The 23,607-nt window shown below is 40.6% G+C and overlaps 1 protein-coding gene across 1 annotated transcript in view; it reads left to right on the top strand.

Moving 5' to 3' along the window:
• LRPPRC (leucine rich pentatricopeptide repeat containing) overlaps nt 1-15,252 on the top strand; it is a 110,749-nt gene extending 95,497 nt beyond the window's left edge. The window contains exons 32-38 of the mRNA XM_045077743.1: nt 3,360-3,564; nt 5,756-5,895; nt 6,234-6,349; nt 8,848-8,922; nt 10,067-10,151; nt 12,509-12,651; nt 15,095-15,252. Coding sequence (XP_044933678.1) covers nt 3,360-3,564; nt 5,756-5,895; nt 6,234-6,349; nt 8,848-8,922; nt 10,067-10,151; nt 12,509-12,651; nt 15,095-15,151 — 821 coding nt within the window. The 3' untranslated portion in view covers nt 15,152-15,252. The remainder of the gene's footprint in view (nt 1-3,359; nt 3,565-5,755; nt 5,896-6,233; nt 6,350-8,847; nt 8,923-10,066; nt 10,152-12,508; nt 12,652-15,094) is intronic.
• The last annotated feature ends 8,355 nt before the right edge of the window (nt 15,253-23,607 follow it).

Raw genomic sequence — 23,607 nt, forward strand, 5'->3', positions numbered from 1 at the left:
AAAGGAGTCCATTTAGCAAATTACCTGCTTATCAAGAGCCTTTTGTGGTAGCTGAGAGACGTAAATTACTGTACATGCATTTATAATACAGCTTGAATATGAATGTACTTGTCATTTGACCACTTAGTCCAGTTTCCATTCCATTTAACACAAGATGGGTTTTCTTAAGATGAATCACAGCTCTTCAGACATGCAAAATTTGTGTTCCAGAACGAGAGAAAGTACAGGCTTTCAAGTGCGTTAAAATTCACAGCACAAGTCATTTTGCTTTGGAAATTAACATACTTTAGAGAGCATCTGAAACAATTCCCAGCAGTTGTTTCTTGCATATTGTGTTGGTTGTGTGTGAGATAGCAAATGAGTTAAATTGAGTGTTAAATGTGTGGGATTGTGCACCAAATGATTATAATATTGATTTTTAAAACTTAATCTAATACTTTTTCAATAGTTCATAATACCAACAGCAATAAAATACAGTGTTTGTTTGGAGTTTGGAATTTAGCGTTTTTCAATTAATGTTAAGAAGATAACCCAAGAAAGCTGCAGAGACGACTTCGGGGAGGACTGGGAAGGGGGCCATTTGTTCAGTGGAGGGTTTTTGTGAATCCGAGGTCTTAGGAATGAGCTCCCAAGGGGAAAGATGATGACTCTCTTAAATTTAGGTAAGCAACGTTTCTCCTTGGGCTTTACATTTGAATTTTAATCAATACAGTAAAACTGTTAAAACCACAGTGTTGCCAATACAACAAAACCCACGCAGAAAATCTTGAAGGGAAAAACTAACTAACTATCCCTTTTCTTCCTTGGACTTTAATAATGTTATTCCTCACTTGGCGTGTTTATAAAATAATTTCACATCCCTGAGAAGAAGTTGCTAATTGTGCACCTTTACTGTTACCTATAATACCTAAATTTGCTGGTCTTTAGAGGTCCTCCTAATTGATTAGGACTGAGTATGTAAGTGGTGGTTTCTCTTTTTGCAGTATTCTACCTCAGCACTCCCCAGGCAGGGCCAGTCCATCCAGACAGCCTTTTGGGCAGAGCTTGTTACTAAAACTTTAAAAGCTTTCATCTTATTTTTTATTTTTAAAAAAAAAAAAAAGCCTTTTTGTCAAGTTGATACTTTAGAAATGATAAACAGTTTTAAAACATGAAAAGTTAAAGTTGTTCCCCATATAAAGAAGCTTGTATTTCTATAGACGTGGAAATAAAGATCCACTTTTTTTCATTTCAAAGGATTAATTTTTGAGCTGAATCTGAACTGAATTTGTTTAACTTGACTACTGTCCTTCACTTGTAGAAGAATGTGCCCTGTGGAAACTACTAGAAACTTGATGATGTGATTGATTTCACATCTTTTCTTCTCAGCTGTTGAGTTCAGCCAGAGGTCGGCTTGAAAGCAGGAGCAGGAGCTGTGACACTGCCACCGATCATTAATGTAGTGACCGTCGGCAAGGATGGAAATGGTGTTGGCACAGTCTCTGGCTCCTTCTCTTGCTCCATGGCTGACTAGAGTTCCCGGTTTGTGAAATCCTCTTCTCCTTTTCAGGTTTCTTTTTCACCGTCCCATCTAAAACAAAAATAAAACCAGTTCAATCTTAACATGATTTTATAAGCAAATCCTGTTCTAGAATGCGAATAGCTGATTTGTGGCACCTTTGCAACATAATCAGTATTACTAGGAAATTAAGGTGACTGAAAAAGACTCAGGGTGTACCTTAGGTCCTAAACTTCAGAAGGCGAGTCCTGTTACGGGAATTTGATTTAGGTTCTAAGGTCCCATGTTCCCCTTCAGGTAGATGTAAAATGATCAACTCTCCCAGTCTTCTTTCTCTCTCACTTACACATATGCCTATAGATGCAGGCTCTAGGTGTTGGATTCTTGGATTCGTGTCTAGCAGTATGACCTTGGGCAAATTATTGAAACGCTCTCAGTTTCTTACCTACAAAATCGGTACTTACCTCAGAAGGGCACTTGTGAGTGTAGCTGCTTACTACTATGTCTGCCTGTAGTAAATGTTCAGCAAAGGTAGAAGAGGTCCAGTGGATGCTGGTTACTATCATCACTGTCATTATCTTGTTTTTGTAACTCTTTTAATTCCGGTGGTGAGAACATCCTTCAGATAGTACTCTTGGCTAAAGGAATGTTTTTAAGTTGATTATTTGGTTATGACTACCAGTTAAGAAGATTTTATCAAGGTTTTTAAAAAATAGATGATATTACTAAAATAATATAAGTAACATTTTTGTTTCTTAGATACACCTGTATTTATAAAATTTTGGTGAATGTACCTCTAAACTACCTTCTTTTTTCTCTTTTCCCATTTGAGAATTACTGATTTAGATTGTAGATATGGAGTATTTAAAAATTGTTGACTCAGTAATAAACACTGAACGCATTGTTTTTTAATGTAGCACTTTTAATAGACTGCTTAATTATTACCCTTTCCCCATTTCTTGGGTAGAAGATAGGTTGTTCTCATTTGGGAGCTGCCTTCAGAATCTTAGTGTTTTCTGGGTTACATTGCTTTAATTTTGAAAAAGCCATGAAGTTTTTTTTTGGTAGCGGTAGTGGTGATTGTTATTCTGAGTATTAAATTTTCCCTCCAGTCTGCCACTTTATCTTTAATGATTTCGTTATACTGGCACATGAGTCCCTATAGTGAAAGAATATTCCATATTTATCCATAATCAGGTACTTATTTAAAAAAAAAAAAAACTGTGGCTGTACCCTTGGGAATCTGATGATCATTGTTTTCTTTGAAAAAAGTGCACACAAATACCTACTAAGTGTTCAGTCATGTAAAATGAATTTGATAGTGTGGTAGTTGAATGGCCCCATGTGGCTGCTGCCGCCTAATCCATCCTGTTTAGACTAGAAAGAGACATTGTTTTCAAGGAAGAATCTCTTGGATATTAGAAGATTTTGATAATCACATAATTATTGAATGTTATAAAATCTGGGAAAGTATGAATGTGGTAGAAGTTACAATATTTTGAGAGACTCTGATTTTTAAGATTCTGGTTTATATTTTTCTCAATTTGCCAATTTCCTTGAAATCGCTGAATAACACTGAATGTTATCCCTGAAGGGAACCCACATTCTGTCAGTAGCATTTTATTTTCTCTCTGATTTACTTAAAGAAGAAATTCTCTGGTCTCTGATATTTTATACTCAAATAAATCATTATTTTTTTTTAGTTTTATCATAAAGTATTAATATTTTCTGTAATCTAGAATAAATTATTCATAGCTTTTTGTGTAGCCATTTGGTGTTCATATTTAAGAGCTAGTTTTCAAAATGCATTAGGCAGTATAGTTCATAAAAGAAAAACTCTGTCGCCTGCTCTTCTTTGTAGAGGCTCTAACAACACTAAAAGCAGCCTTGGATCTGGAGCAGATACCTTCTAGGCTGGCAGTGACCCGCCTTATTCAGGCATGTGCCTTGAAGGGTGATGTAGAAAGCATTCAGGCGATTCAGAAGATGGTAGATGGACTCGAACATTCAATTGGACTTTCAAATATGGTTTTCATCAATAATATTGCTTTGGCACAAATAAAGAAGTGAGTATTTTCAACTTTTCCTTTGTCGGATACTGGAAGGAACATTATCTCAAATACCACCTTTTAAAACCTTTCTTAGGCTGTTAGAAACCATATCAATTGCAGAGGAAATAATTGATGCCAGTTGCTGGTTGTTCTCTAACTATTAGGGAATAATTATATGTTGTGAAATGTGTTTTAGCTTTAAATTAGACCTTGAAATGACATTTATCAAAATTTTAAATCCATGAAACTTTTTCCATGGTTGATAACTTTTCTCACTCATACGTGTCAGGCCCCTGTTGTTGAATACTGACACAAATGTGGAAAATGAATTAATTTCATTGTCAGCAACACTTGAGGGTGATGCTATACCAGAACATTGTGGAAGCAGAGGCACACACAAGCTTGTTAAAAATGTGCATGTCTGTTTTCCCCACCGTCCTACCGTTCCCCGCCTGTCAACACATATCCATAAAAAGGTGTTTAGAGGCGATTCTCTTACTACCATCTGTAGATTCCTTGCATAGACTTTCCACTGTATAGAAATAAATAAATACTTGATTTTTATTAGCCTGGCTAGTAGAGTACATTGCCCAAGTTAAAGATTCATGGGATGATTATGAAATTGACACTCTTCATGCTTTTAGGTGTTCTTTAGTAGTTAACCTCACATGCAGCTAATGGGTTTGATCATTAAAATTTATTAGTTTGTTTTTGTGGGGGGTTTTGTTTGTTCCCATTTCTCTGGGCTGAGAAGTTTTATTTTTTTCCCTTTTAAAACTGTTTCCCTCCAGATAGAACTTTAAATTTTTCCCTTAATAAGAAAATGTAGATCTATTAAGCCAGAAGATCAGGGAAGTTATCCGAGTAAGAAGAGCTGGATGAATTTTAGAATGTTACCATATTAAACAGTTTTATATGATATGGAGAATGTGTTTTTATTCACTATTAAATAATTATCTCACTAAAACCCATAAGAAAAATGTATTATAACAGGGTATTCATTTTTTATTAGAGAATTCTTATGTGTTAGGTAAGAATTCCAACAAAATTGATTATTTGGCTTCAGAGTGGCGTATCATAACTGTAAAGTATATATCAAGGAGTACCTTAACCAGAAACCTAATCATGCAGATCATTTTTATCATAACTTGTTATGTAAAGCTATGTCATTGATTTTTTTTTTTTAATTTTTTATTTTTTATAAACATATTTTTATCCCCAGGGGTACAGGTCTGTGAATCGCCAGGTTTACACACTTCACAGCACTCACCAAAGCACATACCCTCCCCAATGTCCATAACCCCATACCCATCTCCCAACGCCCCTCCCCCCAGCAACCCTCAGTTTGTTTTGTGAGATTAATGTCATTGATTTTTTTTTTTTTTTTTTTTTAAAGATTTTATTTATTTATTTGACAGAGAGAAATCACAAGCAGGCAGAGAGGCAGGCAGAGAGAGAGAGAAGGAAGCAGGCTCCCGGCTGAGCAGAGAGCCCGATGCGGGGCTCGATCCCAGGACCCTGGGATCATGACCTGAGCCGAAGGCAGCGGCTTAACCCACTGAGCCACCCAGGCGCCCCAATGTCATTGATTTTTTTAATGTAAACTGTAAAGATACCTTTTTCCGAGAATTTAAGTGTAAATGGATTATTTTTCAAATGTTGTGTGATAACCAACAAAAACAAATTCATGTGACTGTGGTTGAAAGACCTGCAAGTAGACCTTTGAAGACATCATTAGCATCTTTAGGAATCCTGAAGTGTTATACGTGATCTTCACCTCATGTAGTAGGGAGCAGTTGTAGGTCATAAAGCCAAAGTTATAGCTCTTAAATAAGTTTTCATTTTATACCCAGAGAGCTGCAAAATCAAATTAGATATTTAAGCTGTTTTCTTAAGTTATTGTCATTGATTCTTCTATATGTTAAGTGTTTAGTCTTGTCTTCAGAGCAGTGTTTTACCAAAAGTAGCTATTTCAATTATTGTAGCATGAACTGCCTAGTGATTGTCTTTGCCACCTCCATGTGATTGATTCCAATTTCATAGTGGTTTTTATCTGGTTAGTGGTATTTATATTTCCATTTCATCCTAAAGTATTTGTATATGTGAATCTCAAAGTAAGTTCTCATGCTAAAACTACCCGCAATATTAATACAAAAGCAGAGACTTTTTTTTTTTTTTTAACAATGTATGTTACTCTGTCTTGCAGCAATAACATAGATGTTGCAATAGAAAACATTGAGAATATGCTTACTTCAGAGAATCGAACTGTGGAACCCCAGTACTTTGGCTTGGCATACTTATTCAGAAAAGTAATAGAGGAGCAGTTGGAACCAGCAGTTGAAAAGAGTAAGTGAGCTGTTCTTGCTAAAGAACACAGAAGCAGGGGCGCCTGGGTGGCTCAGTGGGTTAAGCCGCTGCCTTCGGCTCAGGTCATGATCTCAGGGTCCTGGGATCGAGTCCCGCATCGGGCTCTCTGCTCCGTGGGGAGCCTGCTTCCTCCTCTCTCTCTCTGCCTGCCTCTCTGCTTGCTTGTGATCTCTCTGTGTCAAATAAATAAATAAAATCTTTAAAAAAAAAAAAAAAAAAAAAAAAGAACACAGAAGCACATTTTCTCTCTGGTGAGGCTGGACCTGATGTCGTTTGTGGATGAGTTAAAAGCTTTCTCTTACCTGTTACTTTTTCAGTAAGCATCATGGCAGAGAGACTGGCCAATCAGTTTGCAGTTTACAAACCCGTCACTGATCTTTTCCTTCAGCTTCTGGAATCAGGCAAAGTGGATGATGCCAGAGCTCTCCTACAGGTAATGACACCTGGAGTGGGGCTTGGGGCTTGTGAGAAGTAAATTGAGAAATCACTAGACCTAGTTGTGGGGTAGAATGCATGGTATTTCCAGTACTTTTATGTGCAGTGTGGATCACAGCCTCGTGACAAGGACTGGATTATAAGTAAAGATGCCAGTCCAGGCTAGAAACACTCTGTGGTTTAAAGGGGAGTGAGGGAAGACGTGTTTTGCTGGCAGATTTAAAGACAAATGTTTCTGTGCAGATAGGTAATGCAAAACCATTCCTTTGGTTTCCTACTTTATTTTTTTTTTTTTTTTGGTTTCCTACTTTAATTTCTCTAATGCTCTAAAGACCGAGCATCACCATGGCAACACAGTTTGCAAACAAAAAGTAGGAAATGTTTGCTTTTCAAGTACAGCTTCTCACTTGAATACTCAAACATTCTCAGTGCCTTATTCAAGGTTTATTAAGAGTTGAATTTGCTTTCTATTCAGTTGTGTGTCACAGACACATTAAATGACAAATGCAGGTCTCTGTGGCCCGCACTCTCAGTTAAATTAGCAATCTTCAGGGAAGGAGACAACTGCATTCATGCCATTTTAACAGCACTAAATATAAAGCTGTGCCAAGTGCCGACAGAACGGTGGGTGATCGGAGCTGCCACTGGCAGTGTACACAAACAGGCACCGCTGGGGAGCCCTTCCCAGCAGGTGGCAGTCAAACAGTCACCGTGATCCCGCCAACGGCTGTGTTTGTGTAGACTCCCTGTGTCAGAATGAGGCCTGGGACCAATTTCTGATAGTAAATAGTATTAGATTCAGTTCCATTTTTATGAGCTGCAAAGCACATTCAGTGGTAGTTAAGTGGGGTGAAACTGCACCCCTGTGCTGGAGCTCTGGTTTCGATCCTTAAAGTCCATCTAGTTGGACAGAACCAAACCATTTTTAAAAGGAGTTCTTGAGAAGTTTCTCTATGTGAATGGTTTTGTAAAAGGTGGAAATCGGTGCTTGTGTCTAAGGCTTTTTCACTTTTTGTTCCTGGACAGAGATAAACTCCAGCTAATTGGGAATGTTCTTGTCTGGTTTGATTTGATTCCCCCCTGCCTTTTTTTTTCTTCCCTCATCTTCCTTCCTTCACCACCCCCCCTTTTTTTTTAACAGAAAAGGCATTTTATGTTATAGAGGGATTCTAGGAATCTTTTCCATTGTCTTACCTTGCTGCCTTTAATGTTAGAGGTTGCATCTGAAAGAAATAAACTCTGAGGCCTTATCTTGGTGTGTACATTTCGAAGTGTGCCTACTAGGGGCTGTGCATCTCTCATTATACACGTGATCGTCCTCGTTCCATTTTAACACACTATTTTCATGGTTCTTTAGAAGGCGGCACTTGACGGTTCATCTGCCAGCTTGTCCTGAGCCATCATCGTCGGGGACGCTGGCTAGAGTGCACGCTGATAGCAGCCTCGGCCGGGAGGCGGTGGGGCTTCTGCCTGGGCCCTCGGAGCCGCACTCACACAGTGGCCTGTCAGGGGCTCCCAGTGACAGCTGTGTGCTGATGCGGCAGCCGCGGTCTTTTCGTTGTCATCCCTTCAGTAGATGGAGGCTTCCGCTGATAAACCCTTTACCCATCCTTTACCTGCTTGTCAAACAGTAAAAGATTATTCTTGCTGCAGCAAAGAATACTTTATTCAAAGATGTCGAAAACATCAGTTTATAATGTAAATGTTCTGTGTGTCCCCAAAAGTTCTTTTTATACTATTCGTTTTAGTATTGACAATGTTTTAAAGCTTTGAAAGCACTATGTGCTTTGAGAAACTTAAAAGAATGACATCTGTGATGAGTGTAAACTAAAATATTGTCTTGCCATATTTGATTTCACTATAGCATCTAAGATTGGATAGACACTTGATTTATCTGGTCTGTCATATAAACTTTTTTTTTTGAGTTTAACTTTTGTCTCTTTCTCAAGCGCTGGCTGTCTGTTGCAATGAAAGCCTTTTATAAAATAGAGAGATTGAAATCAGTCCTTTTGTATGCATAAGTGTAGGTAATTATACTTTAAAGAGAACTTGCTTTGTACATTTTAATTTTTATAAAGAAACGAGCAGTTATCTCCCTGACACCTTATTAAATGTATAATTAACCTTATGATCCCTAGCTCACTTGTGAATGCTTGGCAGAATAATTGGAGAGGAATAGTGCTTCTTTTTTTCCTCTTTCTTTGCAGGCCTAAACCTTATTCTGTGGTTGTTGAAGCATTAGTTTAATTTTTCCCTTTTCTTTTTAAACAAACTTTATACTCGCAGCGCCAAGGGCGACATAATTCACAAAAGCTCAGAGTAGCTCACGTTTGTTTTCTGTTTTCTTACCATACAAAAACCGGTTGACGATTAGTCCTTCCCATTGGTCATGATATATTACTGTATTATTGTGAACTTTGTTAACTGGAAATACTCACCTTGGTCTAATTTGTTTATCAAAAACATTCATTGACTGAATGATGTTTCAATTTTTAGAGATGTGGCGCAATTGCTGAACAAACTTCAATCTTCTTGGTGTTCTGTATGAGGAGCTCTCAGAGACCAGGAAAGGTACTGTGCTTGACTTACTGGCAGATCAGGGATGCTAGAAGCCAGTCTTGTTCAGTGTACTGAGTTTCACCTAAGAGCTTTGGTTCAGTGCCGTACCTAAAAGCACTAGAGAGACTGAAACATTTCGGTTTCCAATCTGAGAGGTCTAGTTCTCCTTAATTTCCCTCACACTAGCACACTGTTTTGTGTGTGTGTGTTTTATTTACCTAATTGAACTTTTTCTCTCTGACTCATATTTATTTACTGCAAGCAGCTTTTCAAAGAGACTGTTTTTTTAAATTTGAGATAAAAAAATATTAAGAATTCTAAAAAGCACTTGTCACTCTGCATTTAGGCATAGGCCTACTGACTTGCTCGGGAGATGGAAAGGGAGCGTACAGTAATCTATCTACTGAGAACATTCCTCCCGGGAGACTGAATTGTAGGAAGTCCTGGAAAGATGCGGGTCCACTTACATAGATTGACTGAATAAATGTGTAAAAAGTGAATTAGAATTTTTTAAAAATTGCAGTTACAGTGTCTAGCTGTTTGACAGAATAAGTAAGCCAGATGTTTCCTTCGTGAGATGGGAACATGGCATAAAGGTTTATGAAATCCATCCTTGATTCATCTGGCAGTATCGTGTGTTTGGTTATCACTAGGTTAGCAGGTCTGTATTCACGACTGGAAGTAAACCCATTGTTGTGTCCAAATGACCTCTGAAAGTCATGGAGTAAATATTCCAGTGAGATCTGGAAATCTTCTGTATATACAAAGCAGGGAAAACTTCAGAATGTTTGACCCAGTTCTTCACATTTTATTTAAAAATCTTGCCACCTGAAGATACAGTTAATAATATCTCTTTCTACTCTTTGGACTCTTGTAACTTCCTTGGTAAGGTTGCCAATTGACAAAAGATATTTTGGAAAAATATTTATGGAAGTGTGAATGGAATTTCATTAACTTTGGAAAAATGCTTGTTTTAGCTGTAAATTATTAAATGAATAGTAAATATTAAGATATACAGAAGGAAAAAAAGTTTATTAAATTCAGTAGATGGTTGTGTTGTAGTTGTGAAGATTTCCTGATATAGTATCCACATATCAGTGTTTTATTTCATTCTTCTTTCAAGTTATGCTAACATTTCCTATATTTAATTTCCTAGGCATCAACTCTGAAATCTTTGTTAGAATTGATTCCTGAATTAATTGAAAAGGAAGAAGCATATACTTCAGTCATGAAAAGCTATGGTAATAAGTTTAATCTGACTTTTTATTTAAGTGATTTAGATATTTGTAGTATAGTCAACTAAGTCTTCCACTCAAAGACAGTAATCCTAAATATCAGAGAACTATGATACGAATAATCGATTTAGCTTTAGAAAATGTTTTAAAACTATATTTAAGAAAAATATATAATTATGCATATAACTTTAACATAAAGAAGTATCATGAGCATCTTCAGCAAGGCCCAGTTATGTTGAATAGGACCCCAGGCTCCCGGAAAGACTTGGAGGTCCCCTTGGGTGTATATACTGGGGAAGGAATCCAGTCTCCCCAAGGCCACCTGAAACATAACATGAAATAGGTACATATTTAAGACTGTCACGTGACTTGCCTTCTTGCTCCTTCAGTACCCTTCCAACCTGCCTACACTTTTGAAATAACAGACCCCTTAATTAAAAAGTGGGCCCCAAGGGGCGCCTGGGTGGTTCAGTGGGTTAAGCCTCTGCTTTCAGCTCAGGTCATGATCTCAGGGTCCTGGGATCGAGTCCTACATTGGGCTCTGTGCTCAGTGGGGAGCCTGCTTCCCCTCCCCTCTGTCTGCCTGCCTCTCTGCCTACTTGTGATCTCTGTTTGTCAAGTAAATAAATAAAATCTTTAAAAAAAAAAAAAAAAGGCAGGCCCCAAGATTTTACTTTTTTTTTTTTTAAAGATTTTATTTATTTATTTGACAGAGAGAAATCACAAGCAGGCAGAGAGGCAGGCAGAGAGAGAGAGAGGAGGAAGCAGGCTCCCCGCTGAGCAGAGAGCCCGATGTGGGACTCGATCCCAGGACCCTGAGATCATGACCTGAGCCGAAGGCAGCGGCTTAACCCACTGAGCCACCCAGGCGCCCCCCAAGATTTTACTTTAAATCACACTTGAAATTTCAGTCTTTAAGCAGTTTGTACCCCGACTGCCAGCTCATCACACATAAAAGGAAGCCAGGCTAAAGTTTTCTCGGTAATCAAGATAAATGGGAGCATTTCGCTTCCTACTTATGATCATCTGTCCATCTGCCACTCACTGATTTGCTCATGTGAGGCAAGGGATAAACAAAGTATTGCTTTATTGATTTTATTGTTGTCAGGACAGCAAACTACAATCGGAATTAGTAACTTGGTTCTCCCTTTTCCATCCTTATGAGGGGACAGTGATACATTTCAAAATAGAGGCAATAATTGTAAAACTTCTCAAAGTTCTATTAGGGGGTTTGGGAGATGTTAAATAATGAGTAAATAACCATAAAATAGTGTCAAAACAGTATAAAACTGCTAACTAAATTGTATAATCCCCCTTGGGAATTGGGATGGGGAGGAGCAAGGAGACCATGAAGGTGCAGGAAAGCTTTTGGCCCCTACAGGTACCAGTTTTCCTATAGACAGGAAATTGACTTTACCCAAACAGCAGACATCTGTTGAAGTCCAGTGAGAACTGATGAGGCATCCATGCTTGCTCCCTTTTGGGAGATCTTGGCTTGTTGGATTGATCCTTGGATTGACTTCTATTGCATCCATATTGGGGGCTCGCCCTGGCACTGCTAGAGTTGGGATTGGTCCTGCAGCACTGTTGTAGGGTAGGGGATTGTTGGTGTTGACAATTTAATGCGAAATTAAAGAGTTGAACTACCAGCAGTAATTGCTAGTAGAGCCCTTGTAATCTCAATGGTAAACCTGGAAGTGAAATCCCCATACCGGCAGCCATGACCAGAGAGCCAGCTGAATTTAGCCCCTGGGCTATTTTATTTCATCAGTCATTGAAGTGAAATAAATATTAGTATAACTTGTTAATGTTAGGTCGATGTGTATAGTTTTCTTATGCAGATAATGTATTTAGAATATTTTTTGTTACGGTAGCCAAATATGTTCCTCATATTTGCTTATTTTACAGCAGAATGTACTGCCAGTCTTTTTGGTATTGTTTAGTTGATGATCTGTATCTCGATGGAGGTCTAGATTTCCACGTATTTTATAAGACCGTCACCACAACAGTCCTTGAATCAGCTTGATTTCAAGTGTGGTTTTAAGCAGAAGAGGGTTGAATGGTGTGTGTTTACTCCATGATTGAGGACTTTGGTTTGTGGTCACTTTAACTATTACGGTACGGGTCTTTTAATAGCCTCATTTGTCATCTTCCTTCTCTTTTATCCTGAATAATGCTGAATGAGAGATGTGGGGAGGAGTGAGGGAGCTGGTAGACTCTGGATGTGGCTTTTTGCTTAAAGTAGTTAAGTATTCATTTGTCTTGGAATAAAGGGATTCAGGAGTCCCTGAATGGCTAACTGTTGTTGGGAAAAGAGGAAGGTATTTATAGTGATTTATCTGTGATTAATATCTTTTTTCCAGTCTCAGACAAGGATGTTGTATCTGCTAAAGCGCTATATGAACATCTGATGGCAAGGAATGTAAAATTGAACAATCTGTTTCTAAAGCGTTACGCATTTTTGCTGAAGAATGCTGGAGAGCCTGTCCCCTTTACCGAACCCCCTGTGAGTATTTCTTAATTAAGGGGGGGTAGATAACTCTACAGATTCATGTATGCTTCCTATTAATGTGTTAAAAAAAAAAAGTTGAATACTTAATTACATAAGGATTAGATCTCTGTGAAGAAGCCTCAGAGGAGGGCTTCAGGAACTGAGCATTTGGCCAGCAGGTTTGGCTGTGGGAGAACATAGCCCCGTGGGGCTGAGGTTTGAAATACAAGGTCAGTCTCAGACCTTCAGCTATAGGTATGGATTTATCAAATGTCCTTGGGACAGTTCTCTCATCATTTCAACTTGAAATAGGATTTAAAATGGCCTGTATTTCAATAGCCAAGCTCATTGTCTCCCCATGAACTACTTGTTCATTTTATGCAAGTTGGTTTTTATTTTTTCATCGAGGAAGGATTGTTTTATTTTTTTAACCCCCACTGAGCCACCCAGGCTCCCTGGATTGTTTTATTTTTTTTAATTGAGGTAGAATTGACATAACCTTCTAATAGTTTCAGGTGTGCAATGTGATGATTCCGTATTTGTGTATATGGCAAAAGGATCACCACAGTAAATCCATTAACATCCATCACCACACGTTACGGATTTTTTTTCTTGTGATGAGAACATTCAAGATGTTCTCCCAGCTACTTTCCCATATGCAGTACAGTGTTACTGACTAGAGCCATCATGCTGCATATTCTATCCCAATGACTTAATCATTCTATAACTGGAAATTCATACCTTTCGACTCCCTCCATCCTTTTTGCCCCCCACCTGAGGCAACCCCCAGTCTATTCTCTACCACCTGTGAGCTTGGGGCTTTTTGTTTATTTGATTTTTGATTTTTGTTTTGTTTAGATTCCTACATAAGTGAGATACATGATATTTGTCTTTTTGTGTATGATTTATTACATTTTGCTTAAAGTCCTCAAGGACGATCCATGTTGTTGTAGGTGGCAAGATTTTAGGTTTTTTTATGGCTGAATAATATTCTGTGGGTATCATAGCACGTTTTCTTTATTCATCCATTGATGCACACTTAAATTGTTTCTATGTCTTGGCTACTGTAAATAATACTGCAGTAAACATGCGGGGGGTGTTGTTAAATAAGTGTTTTAATTTCAGTTTGGTGTTTTTGGTTTCTTTTGGTGGATATCCATTAATGGACTTGCTGGATCATGTGCTCTTTCCATTTTTTAGTTTTTTGAGGAATCTCCATACTGTTTCCACAGTGGCTGCACTTCACATTCCCACCAGCAGTACAGGAGGGTTCCCTTTTCTCCACATCCTTGCCAGCACTTGTTATTTCTTATCTTTTGTATCCTAGCCATTCTGATAGATATGAGGTGCTACCTACCTCGCTGTGTTTTTAATTTGCATTTCTGTGGTAAGGAGTGGTGTTGAGCATCTTTTCATGTATCTCTTTGCCATCTGGATGTCTTCCAGGGAAAAATGTCTCTTCAAATCCTCTGCCCATTTTTAATCAGTTGCCCAGGAAATTTTGTTTTGTTCTGTTCTATTTTAATAAGAGAAATCATTCATGCAAAATTCGTTTTTATTGTGTCATTAAGCTGCCAGTCGGTACACGTTTATTTGAGCCTCCCATAGCCAGGCGTAAAGGCCTGCCTGCACATGCGCACACACACCAGAGGCTCTTGGTAAAGTTTTCACTCTGGACTTGCAGCCCTTCAACTAGTGACTTTGAAAGGGTCCATGGACAAAAGGACGAGACTGATACAAAGCGAAAGTTAAGCAGGGCTTTATTTCACGCCAAGCATCGAGAATCAAGCTGACCGGCCAGGGCCGTCCGTCTCTTGCAAAGAGGCGACCCCTCCCAGCCTCACAGACTAACTTTTATAGAGTAAAGGCCATGTGGTTGAGCCTGGCCACACACAGGTGGCCAATTGAATTACAATTTACCCTATAGTAGTTAATTTGAACTAGCCTATCACTCTGGTCAGAATTGGCGCCCAAAAGGCAGGGCCCACAGTCTTGGGTGGTTAGGGAGGTGCTTTCCTGATTGGATGTCTCCACCTGGCTTGGCTCATCCTTGGCGGGTAGGGAGGTAATACGTGCGCTTTCACTGATTGGACGTTTCCACCTGGCCGGACACGTCCTTGTATCTGGGCTCCGTTATCAGGGGCTGGTCAGTCGTATTTTTCTGGTTTCCCCGACTTGTTTCTAAGTTCCTCTGAGGGGGGCGGGGTCAATCTAAGTTTACTGCATAAACAACAAAATGGCTCGCTCTGGCTAAGCAGGCCCTTACAACTTCATGAACAGAAAGGAGTGCTGAGGCTTGAGGGGAGAGCAGTTGCCACGGGCCTGGCGGTCTTTGCTCTCAGTTTACAGCACTTTGTAACATTTGAGGGCTTTGTTTTGTTTTATATGACTTTCGAGTTTTGTCCCAGGAGTTCTTGCTGGTAACTGTAACTTCCCTCCCTTTTTGTCTCCTTAACAGGAAAGCTTTGAATTTTATGCAAAGCAGTTGAAGGAATCAAGGGAAAACCCTTTGTGAAGCAAGCAGGCACTACTTTATTTTGTGCGTATTTGATTCAGTGTCTAAAATGCTATTTTTTAAATACATTTGAGAGGACAGAATAAATAAATGAAAAGTTACTTTGTGTATTTTTTTTATTCATAATGTGTATATGTCCAACACTTTATTAACAAGAGCTGTGTGCAGTTAGTCACTAGAGTTTTGGGGGTTTCACCTACAGCATAAATCTACAGCATTTTTTTCACAGCTTCTGATGTTTGAAGCTGTAAGTTTTCAGGGTCTTCTCCCAGTGACTCTTCAGGTCCCCTGTTCTGTTTTGTTCATTATTTTCATAAAAATGTTATTCCTTTATTTAAGACTTTCTTGTTAATATTATTTATCTGAAAATTGTGGACATAGACAAAATGATGCTCAGTGAGCTTTCTAAGGCTTTACTATTCCATGATAGGAATTCTCTTCATGTGTGAAACCCTGCATAATATTCCAGTTTTGTAAATTGCTGGCACTGGCAGGCATATTGTAAGTCGTCACACCTAGCACTCATTTTCCGGTGAGAAACAGAAACTCAGAGACTGTTGCTTGCCCGTGGTCAGGGTGCTCTTTGGCAATGCCTGGATGCTCCCCGCCATGTTTGCTCTTCTCCCGTGGAGGCTTCTGAGAGGCTCTGTTCATAGACATCTCTAGGACCGAGTCCTAGCCGTGACGTTGATCCTGAAGCAGAGAGCAGTGCATTTCCTCTTGTCTCGGTTTCAGGTTTGTTGGCACAAGTATACCCCTACACCAGGCTCTTGTTACTTCATACTTATCCCTTGAATGTGTGATTTTATATATGAAGGAAATTGTGGTTTGTTTTCAGTTTTATCAAAGCTATCCCCAAATTGTCTTTCATGCCTATTAACATATATATTATCTGTTGCTACTATAAAAGAATTCAGGCTGGGTTGTGAAACACTTTACCATTACAAAAGTATCTTAATATGTAACAGTGACCTAGCTGAGGATTAGGTAATTAATTATCCAAAACATTGAAAATGTTTTATTTGAGGTTTATCCTCATTTTGGTGTTTTCCTTATCCATTTGAAATCAGTGGTTCCCGCTATTCCCATGAGGAGAGCCCTTGCCTTGTGGGAAGTAAGCTGACCTGAGTTGGGCACCCACCCATCCTTCATCTAGAGCCTGCAGGTGGCATGAAAGGGAGGGGTTGATGGAGCGAAGCCAAGAAGTAAACATGGTGGGATTGGCCATGCTTTCCTTTATCTCTTTTATGTGTAATTAGACCTAGGGGTTCAGAGGCCTTGGTCAGTGCCAAGTCCCAGTCTCGAGGAATTAATGAAGCTCTCCTTTGTTTGCTCCCCAGGGGCAGAAACTGGAGCTATTGTGTATGTACCTGTATTGTCTGGTTGGCCATGAACCTCACTCCCATTAGTGATTCCACTGAAGCAGACCTTATTTTTTTGCAGTTATGCCAACCCTCAGTTAGGAGCAACAGTTTATTGGTGTTCATTGAAAGAGGTCTCAGAGGAGGTGTAACCTTGGGGTATACCCTGGACTTCCCCATTCTGTCTCCTCCAGAGACAGTACAGTCTTATTCTCATGAAGTGACTCTAAGCCAGCCTTCTATATTGACACTGGTAAAATGCAAGGTGTGTGCAGAGAAAATTGAGTACAAACCCCCCTCATCTAGCATTCTTAACGGCTCGACTGGTTTCCCCTTTTGAATTTAAATATTTACAATGTAATTGTATATTCTAGGTGGGCTAAGAAATGCTTTCTAAATATCTGATAGCCAAATTGAAACAAATAGAAACAGAGAACTATTTAGCACTCAATAATATGTTTTAGACTAAAATTATAAACAAACAGCTCTTAAAAAAAGTAAATGTCATTGTAAACTTTTGGAAAGTATCATGTTTTACATGTGATTGTTATGTTCATGTGTTTCAACCTAATATAATTTTAATGTGAAATTGAAATGCTTTGAATAAATTATACTCCAAAAACCTGTAAGCTTCTTCATTTTTGGTCTTATCAAATTTTTACATAATCACTTTTATCATTGCAAGGACTTTAGTGTTAAAATTTTAAGTTAAAAATTGTGTGGTAGCCCCTCTTGCGGCCAGAATTTCTTTGCTAAATGGTGTAGTTTGTGTATAGAGAACTGATAGTATCACAGCTTCTCTGTTACAAGGACAAACAGATACTTAATTTGAGATCCCTGAGGTACAAAGTTGGCGAGAATTAATTAGTAAAAGAGGATATATGGTAAATGGACGCTGAAAATGAAGGGGTTTTATCTGTATTGAGTGTCAGAACGAGCATCCGACAGCTGCAGAGCTGTCCCTTGCATACTCCCCATTCCCCTTTGCCTTATCCCCTTGTTCCTTCCTGGGGAGTGGGGGTGAGATTGTGGTGGCCAGCAGAGGGGGGAATGCTACTCTCTGTGGCTTCTTGGCCCATCTCCCCACCTAGCCTCTTGTCTCTCCAGGACTCCCACAGCCACTTAAAAGAGCAGGTACCCCACAGCTTGTGAACTCCCCAGGGCCTGGTTCTTTGTGTCATGTCTGTAAGCCCAGACCTTGCACAGTTCTGGCCGCAGAGCCCCCATCTGCTGTTGTCAGGTCTGTGAGTTCTGCGGGGCTAACCATGGGCACCCGCTACTGTGCATCGGGCACCCGTCTTCCCTCACATTCAAGTTGAGAAACATCCAGGCTTACAGCAGTTAATTCCCCCAGGGTGATCAGAATCAACAGTGATTTATCACATGGCTAGGACTCTAACTTCCCCAAAACAATCCAGTTAAATTTTAAATTCAGTTAAAAGTCAAATTAGAACCTCTGAACTGTTTGGGTGTTTCTCTAGGAAAGCAAGCTTTCACATTAAAACAAATGTTTCCAGTTCGGACAGCCTTACATTGTAAGGTTTTCTTCCATTTAGTCAAATACCCCGTGCCTGGCATAAATGCTAAGTTTGTGAATTCCAGTAAATTATTAAGCAAGCCTTATATTGCAAATTGTTCTTCCTGTACAATTTATTCCCCAAGTCTGCAATGTGTGTTCTGCATATGTTTTCTCATGTGTTTGAGCACAATTTTCCCATTTAATATTTGTCTTTCTGACAAACCAATATTTGTAGAGTTTCTGTAAAGTGAAAGCAACATTCCTGAAGTATGGTCGAGCTAATAGCTGCAGGGGGTACACAATCATGGTAATTTATCACTTTGCTGTTTTCCATTAGGAATGTATCCTGCTTTCAGACCTGCGGACTTTACAAAGCCCACATTATGCAGCCTTAGTACAAATAAAGGAAATGGCTGCATTTGCAAATTCAAAATAAGCACTTATCTTTTTCTTTTTTGCACAAAGAAAAGAAACATCAGAAGAAAAGAAACAAAATCCAGTTCAGGCAGAGCAAAAACATTTAAGCGACTTCATACTTCGTGTCCCTCAACATTTGTTTGGATAATGGCTGGCCTTTGGGATCTGTGCTTACAGAGATCTCTTGAAAGTAGTATCTTCACCAACTCTGCCCCAGGCATGCACATGCTGAAACTCTAAATTATTTACTTGCTTATGTCTTTTCCTCTCCTATTCACCAATTAGAACAGAACCTGGCCCTGGTTGGCATCCAGTAAGCATCCTCGAACGAACAATGAGCCCAGCTCCTGTCCTGCTTTGCAAGTCCTGTGCTTTCTGAGGTTTAAGCAGAAAGTAATGACCTGTGTTGACTCAAAAAAAAAATTTTTTTTAAACTTAGGCACCACACTTAGTGTGGAGCTCAACACAGGCCTTGAACTCATAACCCTGAGATCAAGACCTGAGCAGAGATTACTTGTATACATGCAATGGAGAGTTTCCTCACACACTTGTCCTCCGAAGAGATAAAAAATGTCACTTTGAAGCTCAGAGCTAGGAGAGTGGGAGTTGAGGCCCAAGAAGTCATTTAAAACCCATGTTCCTACATGAAAACACGTTCCAGTTTACTGAAAGGAGGAGGAGAGCTTTTAACGGAAGCCACTTCGGTGCAAGAGTGGGATCAACAAAAATAAAGAGGTTCACTTGTAACGGGGGCAGTGGAGCGTTTTCACAGTTTGGGGAAACGAGAAATAGCTCCAACTTCACAGAAAACAGTAAACACAGGCCGTGAACGTGGGAAGCCGAGAAGTGTTATCCGGCCTCTGAGTTGGTGTGTGTTAAAAATATCTCAACCCCTTGCTTCAAATATTACTGTTCTAAGTGTTAGCTGCTCACAGCCCATGTGCTGCTGGCAGAAAACGGCCTGCTGCCTCCCCTGCCAGAGGGGTCTTGGTGTGAGAGCGATCAGGATACTCCTCTGTCCCCAGCCACTTGGAAGGAAGAAGCAATCCTACTATCAAAAACAAATGGACAACTTGAGATTTGAATGATCTAGTTGACTATGAAAATAGGGGTGTCTACTTTCAGGCATGAGCAACGGCTGTATTTTCCAAATAACAGGTCAGCCAGGGAGAGGCTTCCTCACTGTCGGCTTCCCTGTCAGTCCCTTGCTCTCTCCCTCAAGAGTCTGATGGGCGCTCCAGGCCCAGTGCTGGGATGAGGGAAGGGGCCTCTACTAAGTGACTAACACTTGAGTCTTGTCTTCCAGGTCTGTGATTAGCATCTGGATTTGGCAGCCATTTAAATACCCCTACTGCTGGCTATTTAATCTGGAATTGAAATGAGGTCCTAAGGGAGAAAGAAAAGTGCAAGATCTCTCTTTGTGAAGCTGACTGATGAGACCCGCTTGACCCAGGGCAAGATTAGGTCTTAAATCATTTTTATAGAACAAGAGCAGGAAAAAATGAAAAACTAAGTTGAAAAACTAAAAAATGAAAAACTAAGTTGGGCGCCTGGGTGGCTCTGTCAGTTAAGCATCTGACTCTTGGTCTCTGCTCAGGTCTTGATCTCAGGGTTATGAGTTCAAGCCCTGTGTTGAGCTCCCCACTAAGTGTGGTGCCTATGTAAAAAAAGAGAAAGAAAAAAAATATTTGAGTCAACACAGGTCATTACTTTCTGCTTAATTAAAATTTTCCTGTAAATAGCACAATTTGAAATTGAGGGTCTTAAACTGCAAATTTAAAAACCTTTGCGACAAATCCAGTGTGCTGCCTGCTTTTGTAAACACTGTCTCACTGGGACGCAGCGTGCCACGCGTGCTTTAGAATTGTCTGTGGTGGGGGCGCTTGGGTGGTTCAGTGGGTTAAAGCCTCTGCCTTTGGCTCAGGTCATGATCCCAGGGTCCTGGAATAGAGCCCCGCATCGGGCTCTCTGCACCACGGGGAGCCTGCTTCCTCCTCTCTCTCCCTCTGCTTGCCTCTCTGCCTACTTGTGATCTCTGTCAAATAAATAAATAAAATCTTTAAAAAAAAAAAAGAATTGTCTGTGGTGGCTATCACACTGCAACAGAGTTGAGTGACCCTCAAAGCTTGCAACCATTTGACCCTTAACAGAAAGGGTTTGCAACCCTTGCTTCTGAAAATTATTCACAGGCAGGCCTCTCCCCCTTCCAGGGCAGGGAAGGGCTGAGGAGACCACCTGCACACAGTGGGGAGGAGCAGTTTTTTGGTTGGTTGGTTGGTTTCAGAAACAAAACCAGTGAAATCAGAATCTCAGGGTGGGTCCACAGTGGGTTTTTGCTAAAGCTCCAGGGAGGACAACCAGGGTGGAAAAGCAGGATCCTCTAGCAAAAAAGGAAATGGCAGCTGCTGGAGTTTCTCCCATTCTCCGGCATTGGCACTTTGCCCCTTTCCCCCACAGCTCTGCGCACCAGAGCCCACTGAGTTCTTAAGGTCCCTTGTAAACTGAGTGGTAGATGATGGAGGGCTGTCGCCCTCATGAACTTTAGAATCATTCGAGAGTTAATGAAAAAGCCCCATGTTCTCTTCCTCCTTCTGCTTTCAGACCTAAAGCCTTTAGGTGACCACAGTATGGGTATGCAATGAGGAACCAGGGTGGGCTGGACTAGGATGAGGACGGCATCTGTGTGGACTAGGGGACAGTTGATGGGGGAGATACAGTCCCAGCAGGGTGAGGAGAGTATCCCCACACCAGAAAAAAATGCCGTGTGGATGGGAGATTGGTTTACATATAGAGAATTAACAAAATGAATGAAAATATGAAGGCCAGTGGAATCCAGGTTTCTTGCAATTGGAAAGGAGAGTTATAAACACAGAAAAGAAGAATATTATAATCAACTCTGGTGTACTAGAATTTGGGAACTGGATATATTAATGTACAGGTAGGTGTGTATATGTTTGTGCTCACTTGCACACACACACACATATACAGACCTGTGTACACGTATATGCATTCCTAACTTTGCCTCCTCAAAGGGTCTGGGGGCAGTGATGCCCAAGTAGCAATGCGCGGACTTACCACTCAGATCTTGGCTTCTAGATACCATTTACCACTCAAGGGCACCAAGATTTTTTAGGAAGATTTCTGCTTTCTAAGCACTGGGTCTAAGGACTGATGGTGGAAAAGCAAGCCTGAAACACTTTCTTGTGAAAAGAAGTGTTCACACAATGATGGGGACAGATCAGAAGGATGTAGAAGCCTGCTTGAATGGGCTTCCAGGGCCAAATCCAGGATGGTCTGAACATAAAAATAAATGATGATACTATGGGGTCATAAGCCATTGAATAAAACAGGAAACTACGGGACACCTGGGTGGCTCAGTTGGTTAAGCAGCTGCCTTTGGCTCAGGTCATGATCCCAGCGTCCTGGGATCGAGTCCCACATCGGGCTCCTTGCTCAGCAGGGAGCCTGCTTCTCCCTCTGCCTCTGCCTGCCATTCTGTCTGCCTGTGCTTGCTCTCTCCCCCTCTCTCTCTCTGATAAATAAAGCAGGGAGCCTGCTTCTCCCTCTGCCTCTGCCTGCCATTCTGTCTGCCTGTGCTTGCTCTCTCCCCCTCTCTCTCTCTGATAAATAAATAAAATTAAAAAAAAAAAACAGGAAACTACAAGTTTATATTCATAGAAATTGAAAAATGGATAAATGAAAAGCATAATGAGCAACAGATAACTTAGTTTCAAAGCACCTACCAACAAAATGCTTATCAATTACCAAAGAAGGAACTCGGCTGGGAAGAAGCCTGGCAGACACCCCTGTGCTCAAGTGATCCAAGTGTGTATCTTCACTGCAACTTCACTGGCAGGATACAGTGAGAACAGTGTGTCACTTCTGTGACATCTCTGCCAAAGAAAATCCCTGTGCTATCCCATTAAATTCATGGTCTGAATTTCATCATGAAAATATACCAAACTTGGGGCACCTGGATGGCTCAGTGGGTTAAGCCTCTTCCTTCGGCTCAGGTCACAGTCTCAAGACCCTGGGATCCGGCCCTGCGTCGGGCTCTCTGCTTGGTGGGAAGCCTGCTTTCCCCTCTCCCTCTGCCTGCCTCCCTGCCTACTTGTGAAGTCTCTCTCTCTGTGTCAAATAAATAAATAAAATCTTAAAAATATATATATATATACACTAAACTCAAGTTGAGAGCTATCCTGTAAACTCTTCAAGTGTCAAGGTCACAAAAGTAAAGGAAAGCTGAGGACTGTTCTAAACTGAAGGAGACCAAAGAGAACTGCCAACCTGATCTGCTTGCTCCTTTTGCTGTGAAGGACCTCGCCAGAACAATCAGTGCATCTTGAACTGGGCCTGCCCCTTGGATGGTGGCAATGTAACAGTGTTGTAATACACCATGGTGTAAGGTCACAGTGTAAGTACCCTGAGTTTGCTGGTGCACTGTAAAAGGGCAGTGTGCTGAAGTGCTACTTCTCAAACTCAGGTACACAGATCACCTGCAGATCTTTTAAAAATGCAGACTCAGATTCAGCTGGTCTGGGTGGAGTGTGAGATTCTGCCTGTCTAACCAGCTTCCATGTAAGGCCCACGCTGCCTGTCTGGGACAGTAACAGTTAAGAGTTTAGGGAACCTGGGGTGATCATTTACTGTTTGCCCCCCAAATACACAACTTCCTCCCTTTTTGGCCCCAGACTCTGGGGTTCCCTCTGGGAGCAACTGGCTCCCCTCTGCGTACCAGTTTTGGGTCAGATGGTCTTCAGTGCTCATGCAATGAAGCACGATATTGGGTGTGATCTAACCCATACCCTGGCCACTGTGAAAGGTTCAAGGCCCAGTCAGGGCCAGTGGGATGCAAGTCTAGGAGGCCTGGCTGAGCTGGCACAGCCTCAACAACAATCTTCATCTTCTGGAGGCTTCCTAGAATTCCAAGCCGTGCACTGGTTCAGCACTTACCTTTTGCCCTCCAACTCCTAGGGCTTCCAAAGCTTTCTGACCCCCACATGTGATTCCACCACATGGTACCAATGTAACCTTACTTATTAGCAAACTGAGTTTTTACCTGTTTCCTTGTCTATGAAATGGGATACCACCCACCTCAAAGGGTTGAGAATTGTATACTCTGATCCACATAAATAAAGCATTTTGAGCTATACCTGGTA

This window comes from Mustela putorius, unplaced genomic scaffold (genome assembly GCF_011764305.1).
Source record: "Mustela putorius furo isolate JIRA1106 unplaced genomic scaffold, ASM1176430v1.1 tig00000224_pilon_pilon_pilon, whole genome shotgun sequence".
NCBI classification, from domain to species: domain Eukaryota; kingdom Metazoa; phylum Chordata; class Mammalia; order Carnivora; family Mustelidae; genus Mustela; species Mustela putorius.